Source organism: Marmota marmota, unplaced genomic scaffold, assembly GCF_001458135.2.
Source record: "Marmota marmota marmota unplaced genomic scaffold, marMar, whole genome shotgun sequence".
NCBI lineage: Eukaryota > Metazoa > Chordata > Mammalia > Rodentia > Sciuridae > Marmota > Marmota marmota.
Genome location: NW_025999999.1, coordinates 7,064,312 through 7,080,816, shown reverse-complemented (window position 1 = coordinate 7,080,816; position 16,505 = coordinate 7,064,312). Strand labels below are relative to the sequence as shown.

At 44.4% G+C, this 16,505-nt stretch overlaps 2 protein-coding genes across 6 annotated transcripts in view; one reads left to right on the top strand and one right to left on the bottom strand.

Moving 5' to 3' along the window:
• Positions 1-11,766, top strand: part of Fbxw4 (F-box and WD repeat domain containing 4) — a 101,977-nt gene extending 90,211 nt beyond the window's left edge. For both annotated transcript variants that reach the window (XM_048807200.1, XM_048807201.1), the window contains exon 9: positions 11,653-11,766. In XM_048807200.1, the coding sequence (XP_048663157.1) occupies positions 11,653-11,741 (89 nt within the window). In that variant the 3' untranslated portion in view covers positions 11,742-11,766. The remainder of the gene's footprint in view (positions 1-11,652) is intronic.
• Positions 636-16,505, bottom strand: part of Dpcd (deleted in primary ciliary dyskinesia homolog (mouse)) — a 22,075-nt gene continuing 6,205 nt past the window's right edge. For 2 of the 4 annotated variants that reach the window (XM_015494686.2, XM_015494685.2), the window contains 4 exons: positions 7,981-8,105; positions 7,747-7,880; positions 1,289-1,391; positions 636-924 (listed from right to left, as the gene is read on the bottom strand). In XM_015494686.2, coding sequence (XP_015350172.1) covers positions 823-924; positions 1,289-1,391; positions 7,747-7,880; positions 7,981-8,105 — 464 coding nt within the window. In that variant the 3' untranslated portion in view covers positions 636-822. The other 2 variants (XM_048807206.1, XM_048807205.1) reach the window with 2 other exon arrangements.

Sequence of the window (16,505 nt, the reverse complement as noted above, 5' to 3'; positions counted from 1 at the left end):
TGTGGAAGGACTTTAAGATGCTGGGGCATAAAGCTGTTGTCACCTGTGGTGACCCTTCTTTCACCCTACCTCAACACATAGCAACACTGTGACCCTTATTTTGGCTTTTCACCCACAATATCATAACATCCTATGCTCTATTTTCAAGGTTTCTGCATTTTTAAAACTTCCCCCTTGCCTACATCTACCTTAGGAAGTTTCTTCTAAACTACTAAGCTACTACTTTTTTGTTGTGATGGAACTGAGGATTGAACCCAGAGGTGTTCTAACACTGAGTTACATCCCCACCACTTTTTGAGACAGGGTCTGTTGTCCAGGCTGGCCTCAAACTTATGATACTCCTGTCTCGGCTTCCCAAGTAGTTGAGATTGCAGGCATATGCCACTGGGCTCTGCTCTTCTGGGCCACTCCTACAAACCAATCTAGAACAGGGGCCTACCAGCCCAGATTCCCTCTGAGTTTATGAAGACAGGTTGGGGAGACACCCTGCCCTACTGAAGTCACGGGCTCTTAAGCTCTTCTCCTTTTAGGTTCCCAGGATAGAGAAGGGAATGCCACACCAGCACCCTCTGTAGGGAGAGCAGTGGGGCCCAGAGGCAGGCAGCCTACAGAGGTGGACAAAATGACAGTCCATCTGCAATAACTCAGAATGACTTTACTCAGGAAACAAGACCACGAACAGGAGTTTGGCATAACACCTGGACCAGTTCCTATAGACTGTAGGTAGCTCCAAGGAGAGAGGAGGTTGCCTCATGCCGGAAAGGCCCAAGCCTGGAAGTCAGATAGTATCCTCCATGCCAGAGGAACAAAGCCGGGGACCAGCTACTGGGTCTTACAGTCCCCATCACTGTGGGCCGTCTTTACCTTCTTTAGCTCCTTTTGTAGCTCTGACTCAGCCACCATGATCTCCTTTGGCTTCTGATACTGTGGACAGATCCAGGAAGAGGACATAATTCAGTTACTATCTCCCTCCTTCCATACCCACACTTGGGCCCCTCTGTGCCCTTATGTATATAAGGAACTTGAGATGTCAGGGGGTCAAATTATTTACTCAGGTCATGTGGCTGGGTAGGAGCAGACCTTAAGCCAGAACCAAAGTTCTGAGGTTTCTACCACTTCCTTCATCATCCTTTGCCCTCTTCTAGTTGTGAACTGTGTGACCCTCCTCTCCCCGGGCTGAAATGGAGACACCCAATCCCTAGCAGGGACTCCTAGGGAATAGGAAATGGGCAGGGAAAGAGGAACCTCTCCCCAAATATAGTGGCCAAGAAGTCTGGGTAAATCTTACAGAGATTATCAGGGTGCAGTTGGCATGAGCAAAGCTCAGCAAGGAATCATCCAGAGGTAGCTGGTATCTGTCTAGGTCAGGAATGGAGAACTTCTTGTAGTACCTGTAGGGACACCAAGAGGCCATTGTGGCACCTAGCAAGGCAACCCCAACAGTTGGGCACCAGGCTTCTCTATAGTTCTTACCCACTTTCCACAAAGCTGGAAGGGAGGAAGGATTCTTACCAGTTAGAATGGCATGATTTTTGAGCTCACTGGCACTGGAAAGAAAAGTATGCCCCACCTTATGTCCAATCCAAAGAAAGAAGACCAGAACTAGTCCTAATTCCATGATTAGACCAAGGGCTTGTATGACTCATGTTGCAGAAATAAGACTCCCAAGACAGGCAGAAGCCTCCTGGAACACACACACACAGCTCAGGCAGCTTGGGACTCCTCTGCACTCCAAGCCTCGTAGGCACACCAGAAAATGGGACACATGTCCTACAATGGACAATAAGGACATCTAAGGCCATCCCCCAAAGCTGGGGCCCACAGTTGCCATTTACATGGTATTTCCACTGAAGACCCCAGGTACCTTTTCCTCTTTGGGGGTCTTTCAAGGCCTTGTTAGCCTGACACTACTTGTAAGTCAGAGAAGTGTGTTCACAAGGAAAAAGCTCGCTGCGATGACAAACCATCTCCAGTTCTGGACTTTCCACCTTGCTGGCCTTGAGACCCCACCCCTCCATTTTCACACCATACATGGTGCCTGTTGTCTGCAGGTGCCAGGCAGAGATTAATGATCCCTTTTAGTTTAAAAAGAAAGAAAATCAAGCCTGTAATGTGTATGACTGAACTTCAGGGAATTTGCCCCCTTCGCTAAAGAAGAAACCCCGCTCAAAGATGAAACAGCTTGCTGCTTTTCCAGCTAGTTGTCAGTGGAGTCAGGGTTAGAGGAAAGTTCCTTGCGCCTGTTCCAATACTTATTATGCCAGAGAATGAAGAAAGGCCATCTCATCTCTAATAGGTCTATTTGGCATTTCCTTGGTAGAAATGTGGCCTGGGCCCTGGCCAGGGGCTGCCAGACCTGTCAGCTGGGCAAAGCACCACTCTGCTGCAGAGGCTGTGTGGGCTGGGAAGGGAAACACCTCAGGCAGGTACAAACAAACTCAAGTGAGGGGCCTGCAAAAGACGGGTTTTTAATACTTCAGAGGGGCCTGGTCCTTGTGGTGACAGCTACCCTGAGTCCACTTCAAAAGCCCTGATGCCCTGGGGACTCAGTTGACATCAATGCAGCACTTCTGCCCCGTCCTCTCTGCCCAAATCCCTCAGTTTAGCAAGGCTCCAGGGCCCCCTCCTCCCAGGTTCCCCACTCCCCACCAAGGTGCGAGGACCCATGGCAGGAAAAGAATGTTTACTTAAAGGCTGACAGTTCAAAAGGAGTGGGGGTTGGGGGATCCTAATGGCACCACAAGTTGCTTTCTTTTCCAAAGCTCTGCCCCAGGGAAAGGCGATCCATCTGCCTGCAACCAGCGAAGGAATGCTCTCCACATCCTCTTCCCAGCTGAGGGCTCTTCCTGAGGCCCTTGGTCTGGCCAGCAAAGGTGGCAGACACTGATAATAGGGGGGAGTCAAAGGTTAAACAGCAGAGATTAGGTGAACACAAAGGCTTGTTAGGAAGTGTTAACATCTTCCCTGCAAATATACACAAAAAGCCAAACCAGTGCTCCTCACCACCCCCCCCCCCATTCCCCAGGCTAGGCCAGTGGGAAGGAAAATGAATCCTGAAGCTTGGTCCCAACAGCAACATCAGCATCAGAGGGAACTTGAGGTGCATAGTTTGTCCCCATTCCTTGTCCTACTCCTACTATAAGGCTAGAAGGCTGGGCACAGACCCTGAGGCTCAGCTTTGTTTTGAGTCTTACAGTAATGGATTTAATTTATTGGTGAGGTTAAACAACTTCTCCCAGGAGGCTCCTGACAGCCAGTGCTGGAGAGAATAGGGATATCTGCTTTCTTTCCTCAGGGCCAGCTGGCACCCTCCTATCTCTGTTCCCCCAGGCTTGGGATTTGCCAGGACAGGGACTGCACTTGACTTTCTCATTAGCACCTGGATAAGAGAGGGACCCACTGTGCTTCTGGAAAAGTCAGAATGCTTAGCCTCAGGCAGCTGCAGACATGCAGCACACATTTACTGGACATCAACTGTGTCCTAGGCCTTGAGCTATGCGCTGGTGATTTAAGGACGAAGAAGAAACAGGCTTACCTGTGTAGACCTTGCTTGTTAATGCTAAAAACTAAAGATATTTATAGCAGGGCAATTCCCCAGCATCCTGGCATGCCCCACTTTCTCCATCCCTACCTCCATCACTGTTCTTAGTAGCAACCAGGCAATGAACAACGACTTATTTTCCTTCCTTCCTCCTTCCCTGCACCCCCCTCCCTGGGATGAACCCAGGGTCTTGCACATGCGCTCTACCTCAATCCGTACCCCTAGTCCTGAAATGGTATGTAGCTTTGGTTTTAAACACATTTAATCCTCAAAACAGCCCTCTAAAGATCTGGACACAGTGGTGATTGCCCTCAATCTCAGCAACTCGGGAGGCCTGAGGCAAGCAAGTTCCAGGCCAACCTGGGCAACTTAGTAAGACCCTGACTTAAAATTTCAAAAAGGGCTGGGGATATAGCTCAGAAGAACACTTCTGGGTTCAAACCCCAGTACAAAAAACCAACAAAACCCTCTCAGGTTGGTTATTTCTATATCATCTTTTATAGAACTGAGCACAGCAAAGTTAGGTATGTTGCTCAAGTCACAAAGCCCTTATTATAAGGGCATTCCCCCAATCTCCTAACCCCTCCATCTCCACATTCTCATCAAATAATAGATCACCTGGTCTAGATTCCCTACATTTGTCCAAGGATGGGGCAGATACTGGGTGGAAGGGCGGGGGTGTTTAGTAACAGGTTCTCTATCCCCAGATTCAACTACCCTGCACGTCTCCTGGGTACTCTCTCCAATACATTAGGGTTCATCCTTTCTGAATGTCAAAATTTAGATGAAACAGTAGGCTTGCAGTAGGTCTTCTAGCTCTGTTTTATGACCCTGGGCAGGGCACTTAACTTCTGGGCCTCAGTTTCTCGCTCTAAATTCCTTCCTAAAATCAAGGAGCTACAATAGATGAACTTTAAGTCATTGTCAAAGGGCCCAAAATGGACTAACTCTGAACCTCTATTCTCCTTGTGCCAAATCGACAACTCCTTCATTTTGGTTATTTCAGAAATGGCCTACTGCCTCCATCTCACTACTGTATTCCCTCCCCAATTTCCAGCCCTTTCTCACCCCATTCTCCCTTGAATTGAATAGGGGGGCACAAGAGGTTGGGCCCTCAGCGAGAGAAAGCCCTTGGAGGAGGGCTGAGACCAGAGAAGGGCTATGTGGACAGTCTCATGGGCCCCACACACCTCTACCCTGCACGTTGGCTTGGCAGAAGTATCCAGAGAAGCCTTCAGTCATTCCCTCCCAGCAGCAGGAAATCTTCCTAAAACCCAAGGCTTTGGGAAAACTGAAGCCACACCTAGCATCTCTTGTTGGAAAGTCATAATGCATGTGCACATACACGCTGGCAGGACCCTCAGAGTCCTAATGAATTGAAGCCTGTTGAATCCAAACTGACCTAAACTTATCTGGCCATAAGATCCTTTTCTTCTATAATACATGATGCTTATTTACACCTGCCATGGTGATCATTGATGTCCAATAAGCCAAGCTCTCTTCAGATTAGTTTCCAAAGAATTGTTCAGAACTTGCTTCAGGCCAGCCATTGTACTAGGTTCTCATATGTATCTGATATCATCAAATTCCCCAAACAATCTGTGAGGCAGGTATAAGCATGTTCCTATGATTCAGAAGGAACCCTTGCCCAAATGCTACAGTAAGAGATCAGACTTAAGCCAATATCTTCCTACTCTAGTACCCTGGCTCATGCCACTTACAACTGCCAGCTTCTAGGATGAAGCCAGAAATCTTCTTTCTACACAAACATTCTTATCAAGACCAGAAGATACATACAGGGGTCCTAGAAAAGCACTTTCTTCTCTGCCTGACTTATGCCTCATTAGTACTTGAGGCCAAGGACACAATACACTAGAATCAATTCTCTAAAGCAAAGTGGCCAACCCAGTTCTTCAGAGACAAGGCAGATATGGACAAAGCAATTCTTGTCTGGCTTTGGTCAGGAATCACATTCTATAATATGAGAATGGGGTAGGCACAGAACCTCCAGGTGAAGATAAGTTGACTCAGAGAAGAATGCCACTGTGTGGTAGAGACTGCAGAAGCCTGGGCACCAAATGAGGGTGCTAGCTCTCCTTCTGGCAAGGAAGAGAGAGTTTGTATATGGCTGACCATATACTTACATTTACACAATTATTAATATATAACATTAGGATAAAAATATGCATCCTGCCTATCTCTGGATGACATGAAGACCAGAAAACAAATTTTTAAAGTGTCCTGAAGACATTAACACTGCTCAAAGGAATAGTGTTAAGTTTTGTTTAATGAGTGGGAATACAAGTATACGACACATTACCACAGGTAGAAAGTGAAAATTCCACCAGACTCAGGAAAGATCTAGTTAAGAGTTCAGGGGGCCTTCCAGCTACCTCTTAACAGAGGATCTGTAGAGGGGTGGGGCTGAGCCAGGATGAGACCCTGGACCAAAGTCTCCATGTTGGCTCTGAAGTGGGCACCAAAATGCTCCTCTCTCCTTTGTGGGAACCTCTTCCCTGGCACCACTGTAATCATACCTGGCCTCCCCCAGTGCTTCAAAAATGACTTCCTCTCCTTGGGCACTGAATGGGTCTCTAGCCATGGAGCTCCTGGCCAATAGCGCCACCTATGGCTGGATGCACGCAGGAGATGGGGCCCAAAGGATCTACCAGCAGATGAATTTTTGGTGAGCTAGCTAGCCTGTCTACTCTCACTCTTATAATCACATTTCTGCATGATATCTGTATTCGACAGTGACCTCTGGGGGACAAAAAGGAGGCAGCAGCCAGCTCCACAAAGTGCTAAGCTGCAGATTCAAGTGCTATCAGAAGCACTTTTGTTCCCAGTTTGGACCCAGGGCCTCTTACGCCAGGGAATGCTTGCTGAAGTACGGAGTTTGTTTTCCTACAGGCAATTTCTCTGTTGTCTGAAATTGCTAAATTCCACTTTAGGCACTGACTCCTGTTAATGATGAGAGCAATAACGGAAATAAACTGCCTTTTATCTGAGGGCTTCAATGTGCTTTATAAACGCAAACCCTTATTATTATGACTTTATATTTATAGACAAGGCCCACTGCAGGGGCTGCTGGCTGCATGTACAGCAATAATCCTGAAATTAATTCATTCATCTCCACCCCTTCCCCTGTCCTCTTAACCCTGACAAAATGATGGGGTATGGGTGTCATAAGAGGAGGGCTGCACTGGAGGAGCCTGGGAGTTGCCTTGCTTCCCTGTGGGCCTTATGGACCTGAGGAAGACACAAGGAGAGGCTGGCACCACACCAGCTAAGGAGATGGACAAAGAGCTGGGGCCTCCCAAATGCATGTAAGCAGAAGATGGGTAGAAGCACCTCTAGTTAGGTTCAGCAGCCTATGAGGCATATTGGGCACAAGTATGAAGCAAGAAACCTGCCATCTTGACACCCCAATCTATTTCATGGGAATTGACACCCCCATACTCTAATCCCTCTGGTTCAGGTCAAGACTGATTCACTCCAGGGCTCTTTTCTTCTCCAATGGTCAGTCAGAGCTCCATAAACCCAAATGTGATCATTTTGAAAATGCATCTGGGTCACCTTCTGTCCTTTCAACACCCCCCCCAAGTTGGCCTCCCCCCACCAGTGGACCATAAAGGGAAGTTGAGCACCCCTATTGAAACAGAATGCCAGGGACTTCCAAGAGGCCAAAGCATCTGTCCACTGTCCCTTAGTCCAAGGAGGAATTAGGGTTACTGCTGCTCAGTCCAGTATTTTAAAGTCCTTTAACTGCTACCTCAGACAGTTCCAGACCATGGCTCCCTGCCAGCTCCAAAAGTGATGTCACCAGGTCAAGTTCCCCATGGACTGGATCCAGCAATGAGGTCAAGGTCATAATTAACCTTATAGCAGAAGTGAAATCATAAGTGATTCCCTCATTCCTTTATTCATTCAACAAATATTTACTGAGCCCTAATATGTGCCAGGTACCATACTAGGCACATGTTCAAGTTCCCCTCCCTGAGGGAACTGATTACATTATTCAAGCTGCTCCTGCCCAGGGGAAGCCCTTCACTTTCAGTACCCTGGGTTTTTTGTTGGGTCTGCTTTCCTCCCTCAGAACTGGAGGAAGGAGGGTGCTCTGGCTTTGGAGTAAGCAACACTCTGGGACATGCCCCCACCCTGCCTCTGCTCAAGTACAAGCAGATAGGTGCTCACACGCAACTCACTTCTTGTTGGTTGTTCTGACAACAATGCAGCGCTCCTTCTGGGCCACACCAACGCTATAGACATCCTTAGGGTAGGGGAGGTTTCGAATCCGCCACTGGAAACTCGTCTTTGTGTCCTTACGCATGAAGATAGGCTGCAGAAGGCAAATTCAACTCAAGGACAATTCAAAGTCTCTGCCCTCAGGGTCAGAGACCCTCCCAACCTCCATAAGACACTTGGACAGACATACATACATTGGCATTGCTTTCCTTGATGAGCTCGGGCCCCAGGCTTCCTGCTCCTGGGAGTGCTGGCTCTCCCACTTCAAGCTGCCACTGGCTCAAGGCTCCCAGCGCACTTTTCACTCGCCACTTTCTCACTGGGGACAGAAGCAAGCAATAGGATCACAGGGAAGAAAGGGTCACTGCTCTTTCCTGCTGAATCGCTGACATCACGTTAGTTCCCAAAATAAACAGGATAGAAGTAGAGCATTTAACTGGGCATTGTTCAACTGAGCAGGGATCACACAACCTGTGAAACCTCAGTGGAGCATTTCAGTATTATACAACCTACAAAGCCCAATTCATGGGTGCACAGACAAAAGGAATTGGCATGAAGTTCTAGAAGCCTAGGAGTCAAGAAACACTCAAGTACAAGGAGGACACTGAGAGTTGAAAATGGTGATTTCTGGTTTTAGGAAAATTTGGATCCCCAAAAGGAAGTTTAGATGCATTTCCCTGCCTCTAAAAAATGCAAGGGAGCCAGTATGGTAGTACACGCCCATAATCCTAGAGGTTCAGGAGGCCGAGGCAAGAAGGTCAAAAGTTCAAGACCATCCTTAGCAACTCAGTGAAACCCTGTCTTAAAGTAAAAAAGGTCTGAATATGTGGCTCAGTGATAAAGCTCCTTTGGGCTCAATCGCCAGTATCCTCACCCCCCCCAAAAAAAAATGCAAAGGAAAAATGAATGAAGAGAGTGAAAGCTATCTGGTAATTTTGTCTCATGATTCAGAAAGTTCAGATATAGAAATTCATTCATTTCATGGGGCTGGGATTGTGGCTCAGCAGTACAGCACTCACCTAGCACGTGCAAGGCCCTAAGTTTGATCCTCTGCACCACATAAGAATAAATAAATTAAAATAAAGGTATTGTGTCCAACTACAACTAAAAAGTAAATATAAAAAAAAAAGAAATTCACTCATTTCAGGTATACCTGGCTTATAAAAAACTATATTATCAGGCTAGTTCAGTGGCAGAGCTCGTCTCATAAGAACAAAGTACCATGTTTAATCCCCAGCACTGCAAAACAAACAAAATCTGAGGCACACACTGTATTTTAAATGCACTATTTATAGAAGATCTAATGTGTTTTTGCAAAATGGAATTTTATATTTGCAAGTTTATAATGCAAATAACCATCTCTATTTTTTCTTGCTTTACAACCCAGCTATTTGTACAAATTTTTTTAAAAATAATTTTTAGTTGTAGATGAACACAATACCTTTATTTCATTTATTTATTTTTATGCCGAGGATCAAAGCCAGTGCCTCACATGTGCTAGGCAAGTGCTCAACCACTGAGTTACAATCCCAGCCCCCCACACCTTTTTTTTAAGGATATATATTATGGAAACTAGTTCAATGGACATTATCTAGAAATCCCTGCTAGGATTTTCAGAAACTCCTCTCAGCCCTGTCCTAGGGACTGCTGTGGTGCAGTGGAACTACCTTTTTGGAGGCATAATCCCATTTCCTGCCTACTGTATTTGGGATCCCTGGGTCTGCCATCTCAGGGTGTCCTCCAGCCAGAACAACACAGTTACTGCTCAAGACCAGCAGCTGCCTTCTGCAGCCACTGCAGGGAGTGGAACAACTCGAAGTGCCTGGAGTGCTGCTGCCGTTGTTTCCAAGTGCAGGCTCCTTTTTCCCAGCAGGAGAGGTCATGGCTCCAGTCTGATCCTCAGCATCAGGCAAGTGGATGGTTTGCCTTTAGACCTGAGCAGCTGTGCCAACCCACACACCCTCACTGCTATAAGGAAAGCATGTGAACAGAACACAAAAGCATGCTGTAAAATTAAGGTTTTCCATTGAATATGTGCTTTTATAAGGTCTGCTGCATGCTGTGTATGATTTTATTACATCTTAGGGACAAAAGTTCTCCCTAGAAACACATTTCCAAGTTTATAATGAAAATTAATAAGGAAGAATAAAACTTGGAAATGTGCTTAATAGACAACTTTTTCCCCCCACAGATACTTTCTTAAGTGAATGGACTGTGACCAGGAGTATATCCAGATATATTCACTATAATATTTCACTTAATTGTAAGCCAGCCTTCTGGGGGGCCTCTATCACAACTGAAAACTCAGGAGTGACAAATACTTCCAAAAAATAGCTTATTATGACAAGACCCTTGTATCCTGCTCCACACTATCAGAAAGATTATTCCTAAATCCTTACTCAAGCTACATATAAAATGCTGTGTGCTGGGCACTGTGGCTTATACCTGTAATTCCCACTAGTTGGAAGGCTGAAACAGGAAGATTCCAAGTTTGAGGCCAGCCTGGGCAAGCTGGCAAGAAGCAAGACCCTGTCTCAAAATAAAACAAAAAATATAAAATACAAAATAAAATTTAAAAAGTATAGGGATATAGCTGGTGCATAGCATATATGAGGCCCAGAGTTTGAATTTTTTTTTTTTTTTTTTTGATACCAGGCATTGAACCCAGGGTTACTTAACCACTGGGCCACGTCCCCAGCCTTTTTTTTTTTTTTTTAATTTTTAAATATTTTTAGCTGTAGATGGACACAATACCTTTATTTTTTTTTATGTGGTGCTGATGATCAAACCCAGTGCCTCATACATGTAAAGCAGCACTTTACCACTAAGCCACAATTCCAGCCTCTTTATTTTTTAATTTTTTTGTACTTATAGATGGACAGCATGCCTTTATTTTATTTATTTTTATGTGGTGCTGAGGATCAAACCCAGTGCCTCATACATGTAAGGCAAGCACTTTACCACTAAGCCACAATTCCAGCCTCTTTATTTTTAAATTTTTTTTGTAGTTATAGGTGGACAGCATGCCTTTATTTTATTTATTTTTATGTGGTGCTGAGGATCAAACCCCAGCACCTCACACATGCAAGGCAGTGTTCTGCCACTGAGCTACAGCCCCAGCCCTGCATTTTTTATTTTTTGAGACAGGGTCTTGCTAAGTTGCTCAGGGTCTCACTGAATTGCTAAGCCTGGCTTTGAACTTGTGATCAACCTCCTGAGCCACTGGGATTACAGGCATGAGCCACCATGTTCAGTCCAGGGTTTGATTCTTAGTCTCACACATACACACACACAACAACAACAAAAAAAAAAAAAGAAGAAGAAAGAAAGAAAAAAAAAACTATATATAGAATAAGGCAAGAAATTTTGTTCTCAGGCATACTGACAACACTCTCAAAGGACATCTTACATGGAAGTGCAGAACTAGAACAGCACTTGGGACCATTTAGTGTCAGGGCAAACAAGCACCCTTAGTCCTTGATGGTATCCCTATATAACAGAACATGACCACCACAGATCTTATGGGTGAAAGTTATTTTAGAAAGTATCTAGTCCAATAACTGTATGTTTGCTTGTTTGTTTATTTATCCTAGGGACTGAACCCTAATATGCTTTATGACTGAGTTACATCCCTAGTCCTTTTTATTTTTCATTATGAGACAGGGTCTTGCTAAGTTGCTAAGGATCTCCATAAGTTGCTGAAGCTGGTCTTAAATTCCTTAGCCTACCAAGTCAGTGGGACTACAGATGTACATTACTGCACCTGGCTATGTCTTTATTGTTGTTGTTGTTTATGCATATATTTTTAAAATGGGAAACATTTCTTCTGTGCCTGCTCACCTTCGTCTCTTGTCATTTCTTTCCAGGAGACAAGAGTCTATTGAGCAACAGACAGACCACTTTGCAAAAGCCACAGTTAAAATTCAGGTCTCCTAATCCCAAATTCAGAATCTGAATCATTAATAAAAGGTTAAACTGCAGCCCAGAAGTATTCAATAAGTGTTTGTGATATAAGCATTTTGTGATATTTCTTTCCTTTTTTTTGGGGGGGGGGGGTACCAAGGGATTTAACTCAGAGGCACTCAACCACTGAGCCACATCCCTAGCCCTTGTGATAGTTCTTTAAGTAACTTTATTTTTGGCAGTATTGGGGATTGACTCAAGTTTCAAGCAGGGCATGGTGGTGCACACCTGTAATCCCAGTGGCTCAGGAGGCTGAGGCAGGAGGATCACGAGTTCAAAGACAGCCTCAGCAAAAGCAAGGTGCTAAGCAACTCAGTGAGACCCTGTCTCTAAATAAAATACAAAATAGGACTGGGGATATGGCTCAGTGGTTGAATGCCTCTGGGTTCAATCCCTGATACCAAAAAAAAAAAAAAAGAGAGAGAGTTTCACACATGGTAGGCAAGCACTCTACTACTGAGCTCATTACATCCCCAATCCTTTTTATTTTTTTGAGACATAGTCTTGCTAAGTTGTTCAAACTAGTACCGAACTTGTGATCTTCCTACCTTAGCCTCCCAAATATCTGGAATTTCAGGTGTGCGCCACTATGTGTGTGTGTATATATATACACACACATTGGTCTTTAAAGGCTAAACTTCAATTATCTGAAAAAGTAAATATGAGGAATGTCTGACTACCTGCGGCTGGAGAAGTGAGATGCCCCTGTAATCATGGGCCATGTCAAATTTGATGTCCATTTCACTACCAGTGTGGCCTGGGAAAGGCAATAACCACCCTTTGAATTCCTGTGCACTCTTCTACTCCAAAGAATGCTGGGTTTTTCATAGAAAGCTTTTTTTTTAATATTTATTTTTTAGCTGTAGTTGGACACAAAAACCTTTATTTTACTTATTTATTTTTATGTGGTGCTGAGGATTGAACCAAGGGCCTCACACGAGCCCTCTACCACTGAGCCAGAACCCCAACCCTCCACAGAAAGCTTTTTTTTTTTAATAAATATTTTATTTTTTAGTTTTAGGTGGACACAATATCTTTTTTTTTTTTTTTAATGTGGTGCTGAGAATCGAACCCAGTGCCTCACATGCCAGGTGAGCACACTACCACTTGAGCCACATCCCCAGCCCCCATAGAAAGCTTCATAAGGAGGAAAAGTTTGCTGTTCGCTCCCTCTTTCCAACCTCAAAAGCCACTCAGGCCACAGGAGCTTTGGCACCCTTGGCTGCCTCATCATTTTTTTTTTTAACACCTATGAAATTACCTTCTTTGTTAAACAGTAATACAGAAGAAAGTTTTCCTTTTCAACCCTTTAAGAGATAAGATCCAAAAATTATTTTGGCAAAGTCCTTATTTATCTCATACATAAGGGCATGAGTACACACGTGCAAATACACACTTATCTTTCTTGTCCATGTCTTTGTTCCTGAACTCAAGGACAGCTCCTGCGGCAATAGAAGACTGTTTCTACCTGCTGTCACTCTGATTTGATTATACGTTAAACCCAAACTGGTGTGTGCAAGGCAGCTCCCTGGGTGCTGTCATCTCTTCCCAGCTGAGCCAGGGTCAGTCCTTGGGAAGGAGACTTTCAATGACCCTGCAAAGGGTCTGACACGGAATATGAAGGAGGCAATGCCTGGGGACTTTTTCCTAAGTCAGCAGGAAACAGGCTGATGTCCCAGGCTGCTGAAAGAGGCCCGATCTTTCAGGTGGGCTAGAAAGTAGAGGTCCTAAAGGCCTCTTTCCCCAAAGCTCCAAAGCCTGGCCCACTTCCAATGTGGATAATTACATTCCCCTTTCCTAAATACTCCCTGCAGCTTAAACTAGATGCAGGATTCTTCTTTTCTGCCCTAAAACACTGCAACATTGCTCTGTGGCTATTAAACAGCTGCCGCGGCCCATCCCTGAGGAGGCTGAAGGGAATCAAGTGGGTCATTTATAAAGCCGCTGAAGTGCCTGGGGATGAAAGTGCTCAATATCCTCCAAATGCGGCCTGGGGTGGTTAGGCTGGCGGTCAAATACCAAAGCAGATTAAGCAGTAATCCGAATGTAATCGCTAGGGGATGGCCTGCCCTTCAGCCTCTGCTTCCCTGGACACGCTGTGTTTTTCTGGGGCTAGTTTGATGTTCCGATCATTGTTATGGGGCCCTTCAGTTTTTCCTCTATGAATACATACAGCATTCATTGTGTGGGGTGGGAATGAATAGCCCCGAGAGATTAGAAAAAAAGATGACACTAACATGCTTATTAACACTGACTAGAGAAACTTTGTCCCAGGCAGATGCACACCTATTGGCAATTCTTCCTCTTTAAATTGAGATTTTTGAATAGAAACAGCAGTTTGGCCAATTACCAAATTTATATAATTAGTTGGAAAATGGAAACTATTTCTGCATACTGCCACAAAAACCACATCTGTATTTTACTTCATAGTATACACAAGCAAAAGACAGCTCAGATCCTAGGATTATTTATTCTTAAAAATTAACAGCTGGGACTGGATGTGGTAGTGTACACCGGTCATCTCAGCAACTCAAGGATTGCAAGTTCAGGGGCAGCCTCGGCAACTTAGCAAGGACCTGTCTTAAAATAAAAGGACTGGGGCTGGGGATGTAGTTCAGTGGTAGAGCCTAGTATGTGTGAGGCACTGGGTTCAATCCCCAGCACATTAAAAAATAAAATAAAAATAAAACCTGGGTGCAGTGGCATGCTCCTATAGTCCCAAGTACTTGGGAGGCTAAGACAGGAGAATCACTTGAGCCTAGGAATTCAAGGCCAGCCTGGGCAAACTAGTGAGGCCCCATCTCAAAATAATAAAAACAATAACAACAACAACTATGATGACGAAGAGTATTTTGTGAGGGCAGTTGGGTAGGGGTTAGGGGAGAAGAATAAGAAATGGATCTACTGTTCTCTGGCTACGGTCCAGTGGCTGGAGTGGGGTGATTCTTCATGCCTATCAGTCCCCATTCAGGTCATTCTGGGAAAGAAAAATTGAATAAGGCTAGGCATGGGGGCACATGCCTGTAATCCCAGCTATTTGAGAGACTCAGACTCAGATTATGAGTTCTAGCCTAGCCTGGGTAACAGCAAAACCTCTTAAAAAAAAAAAAAAAGAAAGAAAGAGAAAATAGGAAGTAAAGAAAGTTAGATTTAAATATTCTTTGCTATACATCAAAGCACAGATTTTTTGGAAAATATTGTTTAGCTGTCAATGGATCTTTATTTTATTTATTTATATGATACTGAGAATCCAACCCAGTGCTTCACACGTGCGAGGCAAGCACTCTACCACTGAATCACAATCCCAGCAAGCACGGACTCTTGATTGGACAGAACTCAGAAACCTAACAGCAATGTGATTCTGAAAAAGGTACTTAACTTCTTTGGGCGTCTGTTCTTTCAACTGTAAAATAGGGATGAGGATACCTATGTCATAGGGGTTTTCTTTTTTCCATTGGTGTGGGGTACTGGGGATTGAACCCAGGTGTGCTTAATCACTGAACCACATCCCCCAGTCCTTTTTATTTTTTGAAACAAGGTCTCACTAAATTGCTTAGGGCCTTGCTAAGTTGCTGAGACTGGTCTTTCAGTCCTCCTGCCTCAGCTACCTAAATTGCTGTGATTACAGGTGTGTGCCACCATGCCCAGCTGTCATAGAGTTTTGTTTTGTAACACACACACACTGTGTATTTGTGTGTGTATATATGTAAACATATACACACATATAAATATGTACACACACACACACACACATATATATAATATATATATATTAGTTGTAGATGGACAAATACCTTCATTTTATTTATTTATTTTTATGTGGTGCTGAGGATTCGAACCCAGTGCCTCACACATGCTAGGCAAACACTCTACCAACTGAGCTACAGCTCCAGTCCTGTTATAGGGTTTTAATGAAGACAATTACATGATGTCATTCATATAATATACTTGGCATGGTGTCCAACAAGAATTAATGTCATTAGTAGGTAAAACTTTAGTCAAATAGTATTCTCTCTCATGAACAAAGTCTTACTCTATTTCTGCTTTTAAGAAAAAGGAGTTTGAGTCAGGCCTATAATCCCAGTGACTCAGGAGGCTAAGGTAGGAGGATCACAAGCTTGAGGTCAACATTGGCAATTTAGCAAGAGCCTGTCTCAAAATGAAAAATAAAAAAGGACTGGGAATGTAGTTCAGTGGTAGAGAGCCTTTGGGTTCAATCCCCGTACTGCCAATAAATAAGTACATAAGAAAAAAAAAAAGGAGTTTGGAGGCCAGAGTCTGTCCTCTCTTGCCACCAGGAGAAACAACAGGTAAATGTGGGATACTGGGGCTTCAAATGCTACAAATGAGGGAAACTGCACTTTTTTTTTTTTTTTTAATTTCAATTTCATCTCCAAGTTCAACAAAAAAGCCCAGGTTTTGTTTGTTTGTTTCCACAGCTGTGGCAACAATAGCTGCTTTACTTGTTCTTTGTGGAAAAGAGGGGTGATATTGGGGGCTGGGGTGAAGCTGGGGCGAGGTGTTGCGGTCAGTCTCTGGCCTGGATATGGTGATGGTTAGCCCACGTGACCTCTGCTTTCATAAGTTCTCCCCTGTTAGGCATTCCAAGGCTGTCACCCCCTGGGAGCACTATAAATTACAATACATTGTGAGGATATTACTACTGTATTGGTTTCCTCCGAATCAGTGTCATATGCTAAACACATCAAGATTTTTAATAGCACCAGACTAAGCCAATTGGGACCAAGCCCAAGCA